This window comes from Protopterus annectens, chromosome 10.part0 (assembly GCF_019279795.1).
Source record: "Protopterus annectens isolate FY-2018-M chromosome 10.part0, PAN1.0, whole genome shotgun sequence".
NCBI classification, from domain to species: domain Eukaryota; kingdom Metazoa; phylum Chordata; order Ceratodontiformes; family Protopteridae; genus Protopterus; species Protopterus annectens.
In genome coordinates this window covers 1,358,663,249-1,358,683,646 of record NC_056744.1, presented here as the reverse complement: position 1 = coordinate 1,358,683,646, position 20,398 = coordinate 1,358,663,249, and the positions used below count along the sequence as shown (strand labels likewise).

At 36.1% G+C, this 20,398-nt stretch overlaps 1 protein-coding gene across 1 annotated transcript in view; it reads left to right on the top strand.

The window, feature by feature from the left end:
- Positions 1–20,398, top strand: part of LOC122813600 (vitellogenin-like) — an 88,652-nt gene that overhangs the window by 12,355 nt on the left and 55,899 nt on the right. The window contains exons 7-13 of the mRNA XM_044086013.1: positions 3,491–3,641; positions 4,977–5,134; positions 5,225–5,390; positions 10,287–10,412; positions 11,916–12,134; positions 16,854–17,071; positions 20,264–20,361. Of these exons, the coding sequence (XP_043941948.1) occupies positions 3,491–3,641; positions 4,977–5,134; positions 5,225–5,390; positions 10,287–10,412; positions 11,916–12,134; positions 16,854–17,071; positions 20,264–20,361 (1,136 nt within the window). The remainder of the gene's footprint in view (positions 1–3,490; positions 3,642–4,976; positions 5,135–5,224; positions 5,391–10,286; positions 10,413–11,915; positions 12,135–16,853; positions 17,072–20,263; positions 20,362–20,398) is intronic.

Here is a 20,398-nt window from a genome sequence, read left to right as displayed (position 1 = left end):
TCTATAAATTAGTGCATGGGTGTGTATCTATCTATCTATAGATATATGTGTGTGTGTATACATATATCTATCTATATATATATATATATATATATATATATATATATATATATATATATATATATATATATATATATATATATATATATATATATATATATATATATATATATATATATATATATATATATATATATATATATATGTGTGTGTGTGTGTGTATTTATATCTACATAGTACACACACACACACACACACACACACACACACACACACACATATATATATATATATATATATATATATATATATATATATATATATGTAGACACACACACACACACACAATCACACACACACACACACACACACACACACACACACACACACACACACACATATATATATATATATATATATATATATATATATATATATATATATACTCACACACACATATATGTGGGAAAGATGGTGAAAGCAGCAGCTGTTTACAGATTTGTTCAGGTATTATTTGAATATATACCAAAAAATTGAATGTGATTGCTAAACCATGGACAGCAGCAACAAATGAAAAGGAAAAAAAAAAGCAGAAATCTGTTATGCTTAAGCCATATTTAAAACAATGTTTTACATTGTTGTTTAGAGAATGATAAGAATATACTGGGAATAGTATGATAGGAGTGGACTGAGAAGGGAGTTTAATGAAGATTTATATGTTAGAACAACAGCATTTTGAACACTGGTAGTGTTAAGCACATTGCTCAAAAGCACATTACTGTGAACTTACACACACCAATTAAACTTGTTTTTTTTTTGGGGGGGGGGATTTATCCTTACAATCTTCACCTGGACAAAATTACAATCCTAAATTACAATCAAATTTGAGGTCACTTGTTCTTGAAGAAATGGATGAAATAATCATATGCATGAAGTGGCTTGCATGACTGGCTGAAGCAAATTAGATTGACAGATCTCCTGTTCAACCAACCATACTATTTTCATTTAGTATAGACTGGCAAGAGATAACAGAGAAATTGTCGGGGGGGGGGGCAGGTTTGGGGGCAAAGAAATGTGACAACGTTTTTGATCTTTCAGTTCTTAACAGTCCTTTAATGTAACATTTGTGATATGCTTTAGGTGTTTTCTGTTTTAGACTTTTTGTGATTGAATAAAATGTAGTGATGTTTCTTAAACTCTTCTTTATCTGTCTGTCTGTTAGTATGTCTGTCTGTCTATATATCTATCTAGCTATCTATCTTTCATAAATCAGTTTATATCATTATGAATTACTGACTGACTGACTGTTTTGCCACCCATGCTGTACAACTAAAGGCAAGACCGTTTTTTGAAAAAAAAAGATTAATATTTGGTTGTTACCTTCTCCAAGCATGCAGTGCTATAGCTCTTGCAGTCTTACTCACTACAGTGAAAGTCATGCTTAATCTCCCAGGTAAATATAAAGGTTTGTGTTAATCTCTGTCTCTGTTTTTTTTTTTTTTAACTGATGGGATTTGAATCATGGTATGATGGGAGGGCCCCCAAACAAGATGGAGACTTGGTACCATGTTCTTCAGTTTATATATTTATTTATTGAGTCCTTTTGCTCTCTTCTCCCACAGACCATTTTCCCTCAGTCTGGCTATCACTGATGACCTACTGATTTTCCCAATGTAAGAACCCTTTAATCTATTAACTGCAGTAGGGGCAAGCTCACCAGAAGAAAGCCTAGCAAATTCTCACTTTAAATGATTATGTTACCCTCAAGGGATAACATTAAATAGACACCTACTGTGGGGATCTCTCATACTGGCAAAAGGCATTCAACTGGCTCGTGAACAACAAATATCTTCAGTGATTTCTGGCACCAATTGGCCTTCATCTTTGCGTTGCATGCCAAACATGCTCTCACCTTACCCAGGAAAAAGTTGATCAGACATTGCATTGTAATTTCTTTCTGCATTCTGGCCACCTGCATCAGCACTTGAGCTTCTAATCAAACCCAGGTCCACTAGATCATGGCCACTGCTCTGTCCTTTTATATAAGCAGAGCTGTCTACAACTCCTGCCATATTCCATGTTGAATGGAATGAGTGTGCAAAAATATGGTAACTGTCTGAAATGTTAGGACCCACTAGAACAAATCCTGAGATAAGGAGACTGAATGGCCAAAAGAATGAATTTACATATTCCAAGTCAGAGATGCCATTTCTTCAAGGTATGGTGCTCTTGGAATTGGCATATCTAAGTTCAGGGGGTGTGCCAGGAGGCTTGTATCCCCCACCCCACAAAAAGCAATTGTAAGGAGAAAACCAATCTTCAAGATTCACTTTTCTCTTGTGTTTTCAGTCTTTTTTTTCAGCACATTGGCACTTGGCATTTCAAGTGTCGACATTTGAATAGGAAGCTGAAAATATTGCTTCTGTATTACTTGATAAGAATTTATTTTGAAAGTCATTCAAGTGTGTGTGTGTGTGTGTGTGTGTGTGTGTGTGTGTGTGTGTGTGTGTGTGTGTGCATGTGCGTGTGTGTGCATTTACATGTGTGTGCATTTGCATGTGTGTGTGTGTGTGTGTGTGTGTGTGTGTGTGTGTGTGTGTGTGTGTGTGTGTGTGTGTGTGTGCGTGCATAAGTGCGGTGCGTGCAACATTAGGTATGTATGAAGGTTGTATTACCGCCTGTGACTTTTTATCTTTATAGCTGAATAATGGTCTATCAATGTGCTTTATTTCATTCTGAAGTGGTTGATCTCTGTGTATGTATGTGTCAAGCATTTACAGTAAAAACATGTATTTTCCAAATTTGCATTATGGATGCAATTTTTAGAAGCTGCAACAGGTTGCACATTTTCTTAGAAATAATCCTTTATGGCTTTAATTAAGGAATGTTTCCTGCATTAGCCATGGCTCCTGGATTTATTACTTTCAACAGTACTCCACTTGAAATATTCTGTCAATCGATTACAGGGCACATGACTGACAGCATTGTTTGCATTGCTTACAGTAATCTAATGCTTTTATTTGTACTGTCCATTAGGCTGAAGGCGAGAATGACATTCAGCCTTCTGTTTAAAAACTTTTAGGCTAATTAAGAGGTTGATAGGATTTAGTGGAAAAAAATGCAATAACAGAAATCTTTTCTGCATCACATTTATAATCTGAATGCTAATCTTACTTCCTTGTTATCATCTATAGACTTCTTTAGTTGTGTGTTCATTTCATGATGTATGCACATGTTTTGTCTCAAGTCCAATGGAATATGTTTGAATTCTTATTGGTAGATTATCTGCTAGGTTTCTCATTTCAAAGGGTTCAGTATGTGGAGACTGAAGTACTTGTGTACTCTGCTTCTCAATATACTTATGACTTGAATAATACATAATATTCTTTGAGCAATACATTTACTAGTACAATATAAATTGCAGGTAAAGCTGGAAGTAGAGAGCCTCTAAAATTGAATGCAAATCATAACTTTTCTTCTTACTTTACAGACAGCAGCTAGTCCTGATTGATGAGAAAAATTCCCAGATGAGTGAACCTCACAGTCAGATGAAGAATCGTGGAAAGTTAATGTATCAGTTTACTCAGGAAATCCTACAAAACCCATTTCAGCTTGTGAAGACTAGAAATCCTCAAGCTCAGGTAAATTTAATTCCTCCAGAAATCATTTTCCAATTAAATAAATGCACTTAGATATTCTAAGGGCAGTACTGAGGTAACGTATGTTGTTCAACACCTGCAAAGTCAACCTTACTTAGTCACACTTGGGCACTTAAAAACTAAATAAGTACAGTGAATCAGACGATATAGTAAGTTTCAGAATGCAACATGTACCACATAATATGTCAGACTACTATAAAATGGGCTCTCATAAGTTAAAGATAACATTTTCCCCTGGGCATTTTAATAATTACATTGCCCTTGTATGTTCTTGTAGAACATTTCAGAGTGCACCGTAATGTTAGCAAAACATTTTAAATGTTCATTTATATAAATGTTTTGTTATTTATGAGTTATTAGCACAGTAGAAGATATAGGTGACGTTTTTCAAGCCCAAGAGCCTAGAACAAGGGCCATGCTTATCATTTAAGGACTAGCAGTTTTAAGTGGAGACCAGGGACTCCAGTAGAGTGATATATAATATACATACACACACACACACACACACACACACACACACACACACACACACACACACACACACACACACGCGTGTGTGTGTGTGTGTGTGTGTGTGTGTGTGTGTGTGTGTGTGTGTGTGTGCGTGTGTGTGTAAACTTCATAGCTGTCAAAATGCTGGATCAGATGCTCTGATCTGCTGTATAACAATTTCCCCTGTTGCATATGTTAAGGTTACCCACTTATGGCATTCCAGTTTATGAGGACAAGACTTACAGATATCAGAGAAAGTTGGACTAGGAAGCTTAGTAGTCTGAGACATATATAATAACTATGCAGTTCTTCTTTTCATGAGTTTTCACTGCTCTTGAAACATGATTATTCTTTCTTTCATCTGTGTGCTGTATGCCTTTTAAAATCCTCATTTACTGCCTGGCACATACGTCTTGGTGATATTAACAGACCCATATTTCAGGAAAACATCTGTTCATTTTATGCAGAGATTATGGCTACGAGCTCTCAACAAGCTCCATCCTGTAGTCCTGAATTTAAATCCTTTGTTCTGCACACAAACCCACTGACTTCAGTTGTGTATACAGTAGTAGAAAAGCATGTAAATCATTAGTGACGTTATCTAATAATATTTTGCATGAGAAGTTCCTCTTTGATTAGAATGTGCTATTTACCTAAATCTGAAAAGTATTCAGCATTTTGATGTTCAGGGTATGACATTTGTATTCCATTTCTCCTTAGGCTTCTGCTGAAAAGGGATTTTGCATATTCCAGTTAGACTTTTCCAGTCAATAAAGTCAATAAATAAAAATAAAAAATATATATATATATTTTCCTTTGTAACAGATAGAAGAAACTCTGCAACATTTAGTGCAAAATAATGTGCAAAAAGTGCACCCTGATGCTCCTGCCAAGTTCCTGCAGCTCACACAGCTGTTACGGTTTGTAAGTTATGAAGACATCGAGGCTCTCTGGAAACACCGCTCATCAAACTCAGAGTACAGGTAACAATACTTAACATGCAGGAAACAAAATTATAAATAACAATGCAGGCATTAAAGTGACTGAGTATGATCTTTGTTTCTGCAAAACAGGAGGTGGATACTGAATGCTATTCCAGCTGCAGCAACACCTGAAGCCCTAAAATTTATTAGCCGAAAGATCCAGAATGAAGAGGTCACTTACATGGAGGCAGCAGCGACCCTGATCCCTGCAATGCATATGGCAAAGGCAAACCAGAAATCACTGCAGATAGCATCAGTGAGTATGTTGTTGGATAATAACATCCCTTCTGGGGATATTTGTCTTCTCTCTTCTTCTGTAAAAATAAATTGAGTCTAAAGAATTTTTCATAGCATACGGTACATCACTGAAGAATGACTACAAGATTGGATCACCATTATATGATGAACAGATCAAAGAAATTCACATTATCTGATATTTTTATTTTTATTTAAGAATCCGAAATGCAAAGGTTGAGAGCTACTCTGGAAGAAATGAGTGCTAAAGCATGTGATTCAATATATATGTTTAAAGATGGGTCATACCATACCAATGTAAACAATTATAACTAGAATTACACTAACAAAACAGGAAACACCTGACAGAAAGCATTAGGGCAACGTCTAGAAAAGAGTAAAAGATTTGCTGAGGAAATAACATTTTTCTTATTAGCAGAAGACTTCTTGGATTCCAAAAGGGAATCAGTTTGTTCTACGATGTTGCACTGAATATTCATCCCATTAATGATTTCATAAGCAGGAGTCACACTCTTCTCAGCTGACATTTGTTAATGAGAACTGGTGGAAGCCTACTTCTGATTCCAAAAGGTGACTTGGCTTGCAGTACTAGACCTTTAAGATTAATACATTGATGAATTCTGCTTATGTACAACCCCAAAGGAATAGGATAACACATTGGCTTCAGTGGGTGGTTTTGGCATTTCAGCAACTCCACCTGTAAAACAGATTTCGTAGTGTAGAGAGAATATAGTGGGGTTGGTGATTGACATAATGGTTAAGGTGTTTACCTCGTAGACACAAGGTTGGGGATTTGATTCTTACTTTTGGGTTGGAAAATGCAGCTAGGCTTAAAATGGCCCACAAGGGTAAATAACATATGAAACTATGACATAGTGGTAAGCCAGGCTGGCTGCTGAAGCAAGTCCGACATAGAGGTGGAGTTGTTCAGCTACTTTTGAGGAGGTGTTGAAAGGACCATATGACACTGATCCATATGCTCAATAAGGTGATGTGTGAGTCATTGCTGAAGTTTAGTGAACAAACACTGCTTCCTGATGGACTGATGCCTATCTAGGCCTTTTGCTATCTGACCATGCTACATGTCATGCATGACTTCTCCCACCTGTCATTCAGCTGATGTTGCTCTACAGGGTGGCCACTTGCTTTTACCACTCCATTTATATGGCAGCACTGTATAGTAGGCAGGTATGTGCTACCCTACAAGTAGAGATCTGGTCATTGTCAAAGTCTGTAAATGTTTCATTGTACTGTAAAACTGGTACATGTCTTACTACTGTGACATTTACAAAATTATATTTGTAAAAATGCTATCAATAAAGAAGATGAGGTGAAATTAATATATAGCAATAGGCCAACCAACTCAAAAACACAAAACTGAAAATGCATTTGCAAAAATAAGAATATATTTTATAGCTACGATTTTAAGTTATTAATTTCATACAGTTTTCATTTTAAGAGACCAGTTGGCATAATGGTGAAGGTCTTTGCCTGCCGTGTACAAGGTACAAGGTGTAATTCTGACCTCTGGCCAATGCCTGTTTGGAGTTTGCATGTTTTCCCTTTGTCTATGTGGGGTTCCTTCCAACTCCAAAAAATGCTAAATGGGCAGTAGTGCAGACTGTTCATGGTGATCTCTAGGGGGAAGAGTTGTATAGGCCAACCTCTTTGGGCATCTACTGTGGTGTACAGTGTCCTCAAGATAGGAGAACACAAATCACAGACTGCATGCCATGTTTGGGCTAGCCACTTGACAGTGTAAAATATGGTCAGGGATATTTGCCATGGGTCAAGTGGGTTGAGGACCTGGCCTAATCTGTCCTATGCAAGAGACCTATGTTGATGGTGGGAGGAGTGTATGTGCCATTAATAAACCCCAGCAGCCCTGTGTGGATAAGCTACTGGATGGTCTGTGTTCAGTTGCCCAGCCTGGGATATCTGGGATAGCTCAGCTGAGCAAAAGCTAGACGTAAAACCAATCAACCTGCCAAACACAAACTAAGAATTGCTACACAAAGTGTAGGTTCACTGACAGGATGAAATTTGGAAGTCAATGACATGATGATATAGAGGAGGCTGGACATCCTATGTATCCAAGGGACATGATGGAAGGGCAGTGCAGCAAAGCCACTTGGCTTGGGATCCAGAGTCTACTACTCAGGAGAAGGACAGGCTAGAAATGATGTGGAAATTGGAGTGAGAGAAAAGGTAGTGAGGGATGTCATCAGAATTAGTGACAGAATCATGACAGTCAGACTCCAGCCAGTCAGATAGGACAATATTCATAATCTGTGATAGTGAAGAGAAGAGTACATTTAGATAGTTACAAGACCTACTAGATAAAGCAGGACAGCATGTATTGATAATGGATGACATAATGCACATATCTGGACAGACAGAACAGGGTATGTGGATTGTCTGGGTCCACATGGGTAGAGAAACAGGAATATAGAAGGAAAGGCCATTCTAGACTTATATCTGGAAGATGACTTGATAGTAATCAACACATATGGTTCAGAAAGAGAGGAAATCACAATATCACATACAAGAGTGGCCAACAAGAAACTCAGGTAGAGTTTATCCTAGTAAGCAAAGGGCACTAAGGTAGAATCAGTGCTTGCAAAGTCATCCCTAGTAAAATAGTCAGCCTGCAGCATAAACCACTGGTTGCAAAAATGTAAGCAGCTGTCAGGGAAGGCTCTAAGGTCAACAGAGACCAGGCTGAAGACCTGGAAGTTGACTTGATAGACATTAGAACAGCTCAAGCAATTACTAAGGGTGCTAGCACCACAAAAAGAGGAAGACATAGGTGGAGTTGAAGAAGAATGGCAGTGCCTCAAAACAGCATGTGTGAGGACTACAAAACAGATACATGGCAGATCAAGGTATGGAAATAAGGTACATAAGGAAAGCTGGTGATGGAATGCAGAATTCCAGGAAGTCATCAAAAGAAAGAAGGAGTGTAGGAAAAAGTGGGAGATAGAAAAGATAGGCCAGGCCAGGAAGGAATACTGGTTGGCTAACAAAGAGGCTAAGAAAGGAGGTGCAATAGCAAATAATAGGGCATCTGAGGTACTCTACCAACTTCTGGAAAGTGACTCAGTAGGGGGCACAAAGAAACTGTATCACATTGCAAGATAAATAAGATAGTCAGATACCTTTCATAAGGAATGCCAGCACCAACCTACTCACCAGTCCACTGGGCATTAAAAGCAGATGGAAGGAGTACTTCGAAACTTCTGAATGAAGATAAACTCACAGAAGCTGTACTACTCCAGACACAGCCTATGATGAGGGAGGAAGAGGGGATCATCCTAGAAGAAATAAGAACAGCACTAAGGAAAATGAAGTCAGGGAAAGCAGCAGGCTCAGATGAGGTCACAGCAGATATGATCAAGATGCTGGGTGAGAGAGGGGATACTCATAGCAGTGTGAAGAGTTAGGTGTATCCCAGACAACTGGAGAATAAGCATACTTGTGCCAGTGTTCAAGGACAAAGGGGACATCCACAACTGTAGGCAGTACAGAGGTATCCAACTCCTAACACATTGCATGAAGTTCTACAGAGGGTGATTGATAAACGGATATGCAGAGTAGTAGAAAGTAAGATGGGAGATGAGCAGTTCGGATTCCGATCAGGATATAGCACAACTGCCCCAATGTTTGCAGTAAGACAGTTAGTTGAGAAGAAGCTAGAGATGAGGAAATAGTCCAATTGGGCATTCCTAGACTTGGAGAAAGTATATGACAAGCCCCAAGAAAGCTGACTTTGGCAGTTCTGTGGTGGTAAGATGTCCCAGAAACCTTGGTGGAATTAGTGCATGCCATGTAAAAGGACCCAGTAACTCAAGTATGGATAGTGTTCAGTCTCACAGAGGGGTTCCCAGTGGGAGTGTGTATGCATCATGGTTCAACTCTGCTTTGTCCATACTGTTGATAGATTTCATTAGCATACAGGTTGGAGGTGACAGATCAACAATGTTGTTGTATCCAGATGATGTAGCTATACAGGCAAACTGTGAAAAAGAACTTCAACAAAAGATAGGGGAATGGAATGCAAACCTTAAGGCACATGGAATGAAACTAGGTAATGACAGCAAACTGAGGAAATCAGAAGAAACTGAGAAATCTGATAGAAGGAAAGATAGTGGAACAGGTTAACAGCTTCATTTATCTGGGAGGGGTGATTGAAGAGAAGGGAAGTCTGAGTGAAGTCAAAGCTAGAATCAGAGGGGCTGCAGCTGACTGGCAGAGAGTGTCAGGTGCAGTGTATGACAGACGAATGTCAAAGAAGCTGAAAAGTAAGGTGTATAAAAGAATGGTGTGACCAGTACCGCTGTACGGTACAGAAACCAGGGCATTAAAGGCACAGCAGCTGAGGAATCTAGAGGTGAGAGACATGAAGTACCTGAGATGCGACTTAGGATGCACACTGTGGGACAGATGAAGAAATAAGGACACAGGAGCAGAAGCCAAAGTAGTTCTAATTGCTGAAAAGATCAAAGTGAACAGATAACTGGGGTTTGAGCACATGTGCAGAAAAGCACAAGTCAATCTGGTGGAGAAGATCTGGGACAGACAGGAAGAAGGTAAGAGGAAACAAGGGTGTCCAACAAAGAGGTGGGTCAATTGTGTGAGAGAAGATCTGTGCCAGTTACGCATAAATGTTGAAGAAGGCAGGAGTGTGGCATTGAATAGAGAAAGATTGTGACAGTTAACACAACACCCTGAGCCCTTTTAGAAAAATGGGGAGAAAAGAGGGTTGATGATGCTGGTGATTATGGTTTTCAGTATTCAGAGATAGGTTTGCAAGGTAATTGTGCAGAACTGCATAAGAACTGTTTCTTATTTTATTTAAATACTGTTTATAATTAATCTATGGTGTCTACTTTGCTAGGAAATTGCAACATCTCATTATGTGAAGAAATACTCCATTCTGCGTAAAATGGCCCTGCTCGCATATGGCTCCATGGTGTACAGATATTGTAAGGAACAGGACACTTGTCCTGATTCTGCTCTTCAGGTATGCTGTAATTTCCAAATACTGATTATGTAGAGATACAATGCAGTGACCAACTTTGCTGCCAAAGGTTATTGAATGTTTGTGGTAAAGTGCCAGGTGAATAGGAAAAGAAAGGCACCAAAAGCATATGTTATATTATAAACTGACTTCATTACTAGTAGCAGTATTCATTGCAACTTAACAAACAGAAAAAGCATCCATATATACTACACCTCACTTTAGAGACATTCATAGAGACTGATACGCCAGCATAGCAAGAATTATTCTGATAACGCAATAACCCTCAGAAAATGTTACAGAATATGTATATATAGTGCCCTGATTATTACACTTCATCATGGACTTTATCACCATTTGGTTCTACTGTCAGAGATATCACCCGAGTAGCACTGGCTCACAGACCAATTCATTTTAAGAAATGCATAATAACAATGCTTTGATATTTTCATTAGTCACATCATAGTTTTTGATGAGTTTTCCAAAAACACAGGCGATACATGTAGTGTTTGACCTCTACCCTTGAGTGTATTCACCATGATCACCGACATAATTTTGTGAAAAAAAAAGTTTATACAAACTTTGACTTTTAAAGAGTAAAGTGCAACTTAACCAGCACATGACATAGTGATTTGTTTACTTATTTCAAGGATCACAGCTTAGTATGTGCTCTTATCCTTTCATGTAGCATTATGGCCATCACATAAAAATAGGTAGAGATTCTGTAGTGTCACTGTAATATAAATGTATTCCCAGGAGCTTGGGTGTATGCAGATAGACCAAACTCCCCAAAAGAACACATGGATATACATGGGATGCTTGAAGGAAAGAGCAGAAGAGGCCAATATCTGTAAAAACATTATAGAAAAATAGTTGTTGCAGAATAACTTCTTTGTGTCCAACAGGAATTTAAATTTGTTGTTGATATAACTGTGTCCTTGCCTAAACCAACCAAGTTCTGCTTATACTGGATAGACGAAACTTACATATTCACTGAAATACAGTGCTAAAATTGTATGGGTATTATTATGAAATGTTTAAGAGTGGTTCATTCTGATTACTGGATAGCTAGTTCCCATTTACAGGATATGATGTACATTTTTCTTTTGTTCCCATTTAAGCTGTACATAAAATGTTGTGGGTTAATGATAAAATGTTGTCATATTACATATCTGTTACTGCCCATGTTAACATCTCTCCCCATCTGTCTATCTCTTGTTCTCACACTCACTTTTGCTTGTCTTTCTCTCTGTCTATATCATTTTGTGTATCTGGTTTGTTCCATACATTCAGATGTGCTCATACTTAACTATGCTATCTCAGTGTTTTTATCATGACTGTCTCTTATTGTCTTTGCCATAACTGTAATCCTTTATTTAATCTGAAATAAGTCCATTTGATAAAAGAGTGTTGGAAGTTTGGTCACTGTTATCACATTATACCATAAATGTCACCATTAATTGACGTAATGTTACAGAAATAAACAAATGGGATGTTTTTCCTCAGGTACTCCATGAATTTGTATCAAAATCTGCTGAGACTAATCAAGAAGAAGAAATAATTCTGGCCCTGAAGGCACTCGAAAATGCAGGGCAACCAGAAAGCATTAAGCGCATTCAGAAGTTCCTGCCTGGGTTTTCATCTGGAGCTTCGCATTTTTCTATCAGGACTAAGGTAGCAGCTGTGATGGCACTGAGGAACATTGCTAAGAAGGATCACAAGAAGGTAATAAAATAATATTCCAAATACAGAAGTACAACTTTTATTAGTTCATTTACTTTTCAGGAAACTGACTCTAACAAATTGTATTGTTTTAGGGTTTCAATTAAAATCTATTAATACAGTAAACTAAAACCATAGTAAAACTAGTAATTTATATTATTGACAAGCTGTAATCCTTCAGGTGTAGAGGCTTTTACTCTATTGCAATATAGAAAATAAAAAAATGTACAAGTATGAACTAGAAAATATGAAGCAGCCATCAATGAATAATACATGTAGCTATGTAATTATACTTGTCTAGATTAGACTGAACTGCACATTAATGATACTATAATATCTGGATCTTTAAATATTTGAATTCTATTTCATAATAGGTTCTTCTAATATGGGACATAATTTATAAGTAATGTCAGTTTTGGAATGCTTTCATATTTAGAAATGTCTTTATCATAAACTATTGATAGAATACTTTTAAATTCCTGAAAAGAGGGAGACTGTTTTATTCCACTCTGCAGTAATGCTTTCTCTCACTACAGTAAATGAACCCCAACAAAAGAAGCCTTTGCAGTGTCTTTACAGCCTTTATCACATTCAGTGACATTACATGTGTATTTCATGGAATATATAGGCATGTCTCAAAGTCCTTAGATGATAATTGTTGTTAGTTTAAATCAGACACGCATTAACATGAAACAGTGATGTTTCACAGACTTTCATGATAATGCCATGTTTTAAGAGTGCACTGTTACACACTGAACATGACAATGCTTTATACTTATAAGTCGGGATAGACGTGCATACACATTAAGAAGCACAGTGGAATGTGTTGTTAGTTGGGCGACAAGTAGCGCACTCACCTTTGTTGCAAAGGGCTATGGGTTCTAGTCTCATACCATGTAGACTGATTGTTGACACTGCAGTGCAGCATGGGGCGGGGGGTGCTGCACTCCTGAGTATGTTGTCCTTCAGATGCGACATTAAACAGAGGTCCCTTTGACTTGAGTTAGGGGTACCTCAGTTGGATGTAAAAGATCTCCCTGCACCTATCAAAAATAATCAGGGTCCTTCATTTAATACAACATAAAACAATATTATTTACATACTTACATGTTTAGAAAATGAACACATCTACAAACACTTATAAACATTTCTATTTTTTACTAGTTATAATTTTTCTTATAACACCCTCATTGTTATTCTTCAATAATTAATCCCTGTTCTTTCTTCCACAACCATAATCTAATTGTTTGCAATATATTTTCCAAAATCTGTTTTTCATTAAAAAAATAATTTAATTTTCATGCCAAATAACTCATATTATATAAATTAAATTCCTATCTACACTTTTCACATCAACTTTCTTCTTGCTCTTAAAATAACAGTACAGAATCATATTGCTATCTATATTATTTACATCATTAATATTCTCAAAAAACATTTCTTCAGAGAAATTTTCCATAGTTTCTCTACACTTTTACATTAAAATGCATGCTGTGTTGTCTCTTCTTCCTCACAAAATAACACCCTTTCAACTTTTATTTTTATATGGCATATTATCCTTTATTGATAACTTATTTATTAAAAATCTGTATAGCAAATGCTGACACTCTACTATCATGGAACACCATTTTTCTACTGGTAAAATTTCCCATGGACTTACCTTTGAATGTTGTTTCATTGCATTATTATACTACATACTTGTATCATTCTGTATATAATCAGTTTTATTTTGCATTATAGTATTTTTCTTGATAAATTTCAATTTCTTTGTTTACATATTCAGTTTCTCTTTTTTTATTCTCATAATCTCCCAGGACTTTCTTTTACTTATATTTAAACATTCTCAGTGTTAATTTCTCATCCACTTCCTTTACCCACTTTAATACTTTATACAGTTTTAAAGAACCAGAATAAACTACTAGATTTAGTAACTCTAATCCCTTTTTATTTTCACTCATATACAACACATCTCTTTTTTCTGGGTTTAATCTGGAATTCCATTTGGAAAAAAAAAGTAAATTGAAGAAGTTTCTTATATTTTTTTCTGGGACCATCTTGACATTTGACGTATATACTATTTTTCTCATTAATACAAAATTCACCAGATACACAATTTTCCCCTGAATGCTAACCTATAAACCCTCCACAGAAGACATAGTTCTTTCATTTCCTTGATCAAACTCCCCCATTGCATCATGTCTACATCATTTTCCCATATTTTAACCCTAGCAAATTTACTTCATCCATTGAAAAATATATCCCCCCTCCAATTTCACCACATCTCCCAAATCCTTACTTTTGTCTTTAGTCAAGGTAATTTCTCTTTCCATTAAACATCTCGTCAGCCAAATCAACACTTCCCTAATCCATATTTTGATCTTAGCAACTACATCTATATTGTCTACATATGTCAAAATTACAGGACTTACCGCCTCCTTTTGTGTCACATACTTCACTCATTATCAGATTCATCACCACTGCAAACAATATTCCACTCATGGGATATCTTTATCTTATACCACACTTCCTGAATATGTCTTTACTCAGCCACCCATTCTCTCACACACTCACTCTGTTATTCTGATATACTGACATATGCATTCTCCTAATTGTATTACCTATTCCATACTTCTGCATAGCATCCCACAAAGCATCATGTATTACTGTAGCAAATGCCTTGCTAATATCACCTACCATAGATTTCACATCCCCATTTTTCTTATATCATCTACAATTTCTTTCAAAAGCAATACTAATTCTTGACATCCTTTCCCTTTTATACCATGCATACTTTTTTTTCATAATATTTTTCATCCTTCCTTCCATTCTTCTCTGTATTATTCTCATAAAAATGTTACAATTTATGTTATTTAGTGTGAGCGGGTCCCTGATTTTTTATTTCATTCTTCTCATTTTACTTCCATGTGAAGTTTAATATCCCACTGCATACCTATCCATAAACAAAAAATTCCTCCAAACATTCATTCAGTATATTTACAAAATACTCTGCCAATCCATTAATTTCTTATATATTCCATACAGTAGACCATATGGGCCTGATGCTGCATCAGCATTTACTTTCCTAAGTACATCATCCAGTTCACTAATAATAATTTATGTTTCAAATTCTTCCTTAACTCATTCGTTATTTTGTTTTTACTTTCCATTATTTTGTTTTCCTGCAGGAGCAGAGCCAGTTGTCATTTAAGTACATATCGAGTAGGTGTTTAAACATGGATGGGTTGCTGGTGTTAAGAATGTGTTGAGGGATGGAATTCCATGTTTTAGAGATATGGCTTGAGTAAAGGGAATCTCCAGAACTGTTATTGCATTTAATAACTTTTAGTAGGAGCTTATAGAAAGATCAAACTATCATTATAGTCATTATCTCTGCAAATCATAAAAGCAAAGATATTAACACTAACAGTTCCTAAAATTTGCAATTAAACTAACAATGTACTTATATTTCCCTAAAATACATAAAAATCCACTTCCAAAATACAAACCTCATTTTTCTTTCCTTCAATGTAATTACTTCTTACTGCTTCTATATATTTTGCTCTTGTACCTCTAATGAAAATATTCAATTGCAAATTGTTTTTACATATAAAAATATAAATAGGATCATAGGAGGTTATTAGGCAATTGGCCCTGAGGCCCTTATAAGCCTAGCCAAGAGTTTAGCCCATGTTTAGACAAGTCAGCACCCAAAGCCCCTGTCCAGCAGTGACACAGGTGGAATCCCAGGGGCGTATTTTCTGTTTCCCATCCAGTTATCCAGGTTGCGCTTAAAAAGGGATAATGAGGTACTCTGCTTGACGTGGAGAGGGAGTCTATTTCACAGATGGGGGAGTCCCTGGGACACAAATCTGTCCAGGCAACATGTCCTATTGATATCACAGACCAGGTTGAGGTCGCACGTCTGAGTTGCTTGAGTGGAGCTTGACTTGCGGATATGCAGCAGTCCCATCAAGGTGGGGTCTGAGATTGTATGCTAGACAGCGGTTACCTCTGAGGAGTCTGTAAGAAACTGGGTAGAGGGACAGGACTTTTAGCCTGTGTAGGGTAACTATGCACTTCATAGGTTCATAGGTTGGTACTAGGTTATCGGCCCTAGGGCCTATGCAAGCCTAGCCATAACAATTCCCTGGCTATTTCTGACAATAATGTGTACTAATTCATTCTATTTGTATTTATGCATAATATAACTTTATCTTCTATTCATTTCTTAAGCCTTATATTGTATCTGTCATATTTTTCATGTGAAACTTTTCTCCCAGGATGTCTGTTGAAAATAGGCTTTAATTGAATAAGATTTACCTGGTTAGAAAATGGAAATGAATGAATCAACAGTTTAAAAAAAATAATGACATCTTAATGACATATATAACATTTAATGTTTTCGTTACCAAAAGTGAAACAAAATGTCCTATATTGAGGATCAGTATAATATATACTGATTTCAAAATACATTTTGGAATATATCTTTCTGTCAAGCTGTACATACTTAACAGTTACTTGTTAATGAATTGTAGTTTAGCTGATTAACTTAAGTTTATACTATACTTTTCAAAATATGAAACATTTGGGATGTGATTTTAATCACTAATCTTTGTGAACAGGATTTTGACATGAGTACATGTTGCGTAGCCTTTGCTGATTATTCTTAAAGATAATTTGACAGATGCAGTTCTAAAAATAAGATACATTTTACTCTTTCAGGTACAAGACATAGTGGTTCAGATTCTGTTTAATAAAGAATTACAGCCTGAAGTTCGCATGGTTGCTGCCACTGTCCTGTTCAGAAGCCAACCTCCTCTGGCGTTAGTAACAGCTGTAGCTGATTCTCTGCTGAAGGAGACCAATTTACAAGTAACCAGCTTTATCTATTCTCAAATGAAAGCTTTGGCCAGAAGCACTCTGCCTGACCTTCATACAGTGTAAGAGAAATCTTGTTATATGTAATCCTTGATTTCTTTTGTTTTAAGATTATAGGCTACCACATTGTCTGGGAATAATGACAAGTTTTACAATTGAATTATAAATGTTTCTGTAGATGATGAAGTAAAAGCATAATATAATTAATCTTGTAAAATACCATCATTTGTCAGTAGCCCTCAACCTTCCGCCTTCATAATGTAGAACAATATCTTTAACAATATGGAACTTCTTCTTCTTTCGGCTTTTCCCGGTTAGGTGTCACCACAGTGGATCACCTGTCCACTCATGATTGGCAGTGGAGTTTTACAGTGTCGAGTTGCCAACCCGGCACCCAACCTTCCACAGAAGGAACACACATGCACACACTCACACCTAGGACCAATTTAGAGTGTCCAATCCACCTACAGCATGTCTTTGGGATGTGGGAGGAAACCGGAGCACCCAGAGGAAACCCACATGACCACAGGGAGGACATGCAGACTCCACACAAAAGGCACCCCAGCTAAGGATTGAACTGGAGAACCTCTTGCTGTGAGGTGGCAATGCTAACCGCTGCACCACTGTGGCCGCCCTTTTAATAATATGGAACAAATGGGCAAAATGTAGAACACATAATAGCATGTTCAACAATGAAGATTACAGTTTAGTTAATAACTGTTTATGCACACAAGTTCTTTTGATGAATGAATATGAATATGAATTGATATGATTAGATATTATTTACAATGTATAATTGTTAAAAATGAATGTGTGACAGATGCTTTAAATGTGACACAGAATGAAACATTGAAATTTTAAGTCTCAAAATGTGGATAATTTTTTATAATTATTCATAATGAGTTATAGTTAAAAGGCATGCATTCATCTACATTCATCTGCATAAGATTCATAGAGTCTCAGTGCATGCATTGAAAGAACAGCATGCTGTTATGTAGAGTATTGTTTGCAGTGAGACAAAATGGTAGCAAAGCAGAGACCTTAGAACTCTGAGGAAAAGCTCATTATGGTTTACTTCTATCTTCACATATTTTTATATGCTAAGTTTTACCACAGAACAATTTTGTTTATATTACAATTTTGTTTATGTTAGGTTGTAAAGTAATATCTATACATGGAACTGCCCTTAAAATCAGTGAAACAACTAAAAGGCTTACAAAAGTTAATATATAGTCAGAAAATCATTTCTTCCACTGGGAATTTGCAATTATAGGAATACACTGTTAGCCCTGATGATTTTGAAGTAATGATTAAAAAAAAAAAGACAGTGCCCCTTTCACAGCTGCTGCACACATTTTTTGGAATGCTGGTCTAATCAAACCCCCTTCACAGATGTTCTGCACAGCTTGCTATGCTGCTGTTGCTGAAGCATGTTAATTGCTTCCCCATGTGGACAGTGATGGCTACAGTGAATACCTTTATTTGCAAGAGACAAACACATTTACTTTACCCAGCAGATACTTTTTCTACACTAGTTCAACATCGGATGTCAGTACTACTGTGTTGCAGGGAACCTACTTGGCACAAACAAAATGGATGACCCAGCACTGACTGCTCAGTACTAACCTACCCAACTGGTTCTGAACTCACAAGCAGGTTTTAAACTAATGGTACCAGCTTTCATTACAGGTATTTTTAAAAAGCATGATAATTTATTTTAAAATATCACATACAAACTTTCACGGTATAGGAGAAGTTCCAACATGAGGGGTGTAGTATCTCAATATTCTTGTTATGAAACAATCATTTACTTTCCACAATAAATACCTTATCATTCTTTGTTTTGTTTACATTGTACATCCACAGAAGAAACTTGATTTTATAATACATTTGTCTATAATTTATTTTTAATTACAGGCCAATGCATTTTACTTGTGTGTATATTCACAATAACAAACAAACCATAAATAAATAAGTGAATTAATAAAATCCCTTCCTGGGTAGCAGTTCTAGTTTCATGAAGGTTTGGCTGTTAGTTGCATTGGGTATAAGGGTTTTTAATTAAATGTAAGCCAGTATATTTTATTTGCATTTTATGTCCGCAGTGACTAGAAGAGAATAAGAAAATTCATTCAGTTTGTTGCAGCTGTACTTTGATTGAAGTCTGATTGCCACTTACAGTATGTTGCTATTTAGGGTGAGAAGTTCTGTAACTTTTAATTAACTGCTTCTCTTTTTATTTAGTACTTTGAGATGACAAGTATTTTAAGTAGGTTACAGTGGACTGATTGGAACAGTATGATTGCACCTTCTCTTGAGCTGTGACTCCTGGTTTTGGTCTGAGGTATCTGAAGTTAAACGATTTTAACTTTGTGTAATATTATTTCAACTAGGTGACTGTCTTTGATATAGTAGCTAATGAAAATATTTCCAGATCAAACTGCTTAGCTTTGACTGGTAATTTGTAAAAGGAATTTGAAATGTAGTTTGTTTAAGGATGCTGTTACGTAAATTAGATGAGAAGCACTGGGTTCATCAGAGGAGGTTCTCCTATCCAGTTTCAATATTTCTCTAGTCTGATAATATATTTTTTCATTCAATCATTTTTCCCAGCCAAAGAAAAACTGTTTTTTTTTTCATTTTTAATAGTTTTTGACTAATGATAGATAATAGCTTAATTATTGCATTTTTCTTGTATATATGTTTACATTAAGGCTACTAAATGATGAATGACTTTATCTAACACTGTTTAACTTTCAGTGATGGTGGCACTTCACATTATGTTGGTGAAAGTTTGTAGCTTACCCCATCTTCCTTAAAGTTTACCAACTCACACTGTATTTTTATACTTTTCATTCAAAATATATTTATCCATACAGATGCATAATTTATAGAAATATCATGAAGAAAATTATAGCTACTTTACATTGTGGTCCTTAACTTCTTTATAAATAGATGTTTGTGAAGATATTCCTTAGAACATGATTTAAACCTTCGATAAGCATGCTTCATAATTTCTTTTAATCTTTTTTTCTCCAGAAGCCTGATTATCTCAGTTTAGATAATATTACGTGTTAGTATTTTGGCGCATTTAATTTTTTACTCACACATTTGGGCTTTCTAAATTTTCATTCTAAGAGACTAAGCTACCCTGTGACAAAATCATATTTATAAACATTTGTGTCTGCAAATGAAAATTGTATTTTGAATTATAACCACATCTAAACTGCATTTTATTTATTTGATTTATTTAGAGCTGCTGCTTGTAATGTTGCCACCAAGCTTTTAAGTTCAAAGTTTGACAGACTTAGTTACCGCTACAGCAAAGCCTTCCACTTTGATGCATTTAAAAGTAAGTAAAGAATCCTCAGATAACAAGTGAATGACAT